The following is a 2,416-nucleotide window of genomic DNA, read 5'->3' on the forward strand; positions in this document are numbered from 1 at the left end:
CATTGTGTGAGATGGTAAAAATGCAAATATCATCATGCTTATGATTTAAAATAAAATAAATGATTCAGATAAAAATAATTCAATTAAATTACAAAAATGAACATATAATGAATAAGTGAGCAAACGTACAGTGTTTGACAGTGTGTGTGTTTGAGGTCTGACTCAGGATCAGGATCAGGACAGACTTCAAGGCGCCTGCTGCGGGTGTGAACTTCTCCATTCATCTCCACGGGGCTCAGAGGATCTCCATCATCTGCTCCTTACAGGCGCTTTGATGTTCTGTGAAGGTGCTGATGACCCGGAGCGAATCTACACACCACACCAGACCAGACCCCACATACAGACGGAGGATCTGAGAATCAAAAACAAGAACACTGTCATTTTCTGGCCACTGTACATACCATGACATTAATAATGTAGCAATTCAGTAGCTATCAAATACAATGATAGGTTTTATGATATTCACACATAACAAGAAAAAAGATGATGTTATATTTTGTCTTAAAGAAAAGGAATCCTGTTTTTAGGACCATTACGCTTTTTATTTATTTATTTATTTTTATTGAGACACTTTTATGACAGACATTGCATATCTCAGAAAAGAAAGAAATATAAATTTAATTAATTATACAAATAAAATTACATTTGCTTTTATCAAACTTGTTTAACTGCTTTTAACTTTATAAAAATAAAACAAAATAAATAAAAATGTTATGGTTATAGACATATAAAATTATGGTATAGACATGACTGATACATAAAAGGCTAAGAGGCTTGATTCAAAGCATTTTTTTATTTCATACGATTTTTCAGATTTTGCCAAAGACAATATTTATTTATGTACATACATATAAAATTTGTTTATAGAACTACATACAGTGCTTGCTTCTATATTTTACTTATTAAAAACCCTGTTTTAGGGGCTTTTTTTAAATACATTTTTTTATATTACTTCTAGATTATAAATATTCGATCATTAAAAAAATAAAAAATAAAATAAAAAAAAGATCAATGAGGAGGTTTAAAAGTAGCAGGGCGGGAACAGCATCGGTGGCGGGAAATAGAGGCGCGTGCGCTGTTCGCTCACGGGGAGGTGCTGAAATGACGTCACCGGCGGAAGCACTGTCGGGACAAAAAACTCGGCAGCGCGCGCGTCCTGAACTTCCCGTTTCAGCTTCATCCGTCTGTTCTGGAACCACGTTTTCACCTTAAATAAATAAATAAATAAATAACATGAATATCCACTTTCAACATAGGGTTTACATTGTGAATGTAGTGAAACGTAAAGATATTCATGTGTTAAGAACAATTTTAAGTAATGAATCTGATTCAGTTGCTTGCAAAGTTCCACATACAGATCGCAATAATTAAACTAAGAACAAAAAAATAAACAAAATAAATAATACAAAAAATAAGCAAAATAAATATAAATAAATCAAAGATTTACTATAGACCTGTTTATCTGTTTGCAATTCTTTTCCTGCTTTTAGTTATTTATTTATGCATTTATTTATTTACTGAAGAATTAATGAATTCAGAAAACAAAATACGAATCTGAAGAATGCACCTATAATGCAACATAAATAAATCATTAATTAAATACTTTACAATTTAAACGAATACTTTATTTATTTGTTTGTTTGTTTATTCATTTATAATGAACCTATAATGCAACATAAATAAATAAATGAATGAATGAATGAATGAATGAATAAATAAAGCATTGATTTAAATTATAAAGTGTTTAATTAACTATTTATTTATGTTGCATTATAGGTTCATTATAAATAAATAAATAAATAGTGCATTATATGTTCTGCATAGAAAATACTAATTTTATTTTAAGATATCTTGCAGTTCACATTACAGTAATAGCCCAGATGTGTGACAAATGCAAACGACTCTTTTACTCTTTATTAATATAAGTTCAACAAACAAAATATCTGCTGTCACGGATAGAAATGTCATCTCACACACACCTGTGTTTCAGACAGCTGCAGCTTGTCCGCTGTTCTGCGTCGTTGTGTGGCGCCGAGGTACTTGTGTTTGCTGAAGGTTTTCTCCAGACGCGAGATCTGATCCGAGCTGAACTTGGTTCTGACGCGCCGCTGCGGAGCGGACTCTCCTTCACTCTCATCGCTCTCAGAGGCCGAGGTGTAGCCACAGCTGTCTGATGCGAGAGAGACGACCCGTCAGATCCATTACAAACACTGAATACCACAGCGAGAAGGTCATACTTACTTGCAGGAGAAGACGGGGCCTTGGTTTCTCCTTCTCCAAGCATTTCCGAAGATGCTCGAGGAGCATCACTGAAGGCATCAGGAGCACTTGGAATTAATTTGACGCATTTTTGCTGCTCCAGATCTTGAGCATGGAAGCTCTGGGACAACCACTCCACGGAGAACTTCTTGAACAT

At 34.0% G+C, this 2,416-nt stretch overlaps 1 protein-coding gene across 1 annotated transcript; it reads right to left on the reverse strand.

The window, feature by feature from the left end:
• Window positions 1-235: 235 nt before the first annotated feature.
• On the reverse strand, window positions 236-2,416 carry vent (ventral expressed homeobox). Its single transcript, XM_058795199.1, has 5 exons — window positions 2,311-2,416; window positions 2,242-2,274; window positions 1,980-2,170; window positions 1,088-1,207; window positions 236-352 (listed from the first exon to the last, which is right to left on the reverse strand). Exons 1-5 carry the CDS (start codon window positions 2,414-2,416, stop codon window positions 236-238), a joined length of 567 nt encoding a protein of 188 aa, XP_058651182.1.

Source organism: Onychostoma macrolepis, chromosome 13, assembly GCF_012432095.1.
Source record: "Onychostoma macrolepis isolate SWU-2019 chromosome 13, ASM1243209v1, whole genome shotgun sequence".
Lineage (NCBI taxonomy): Eukaryota > Metazoa > Chordata > Actinopteri > Cypriniformes > Cyprinidae > Onychostoma > Onychostoma macrolepis.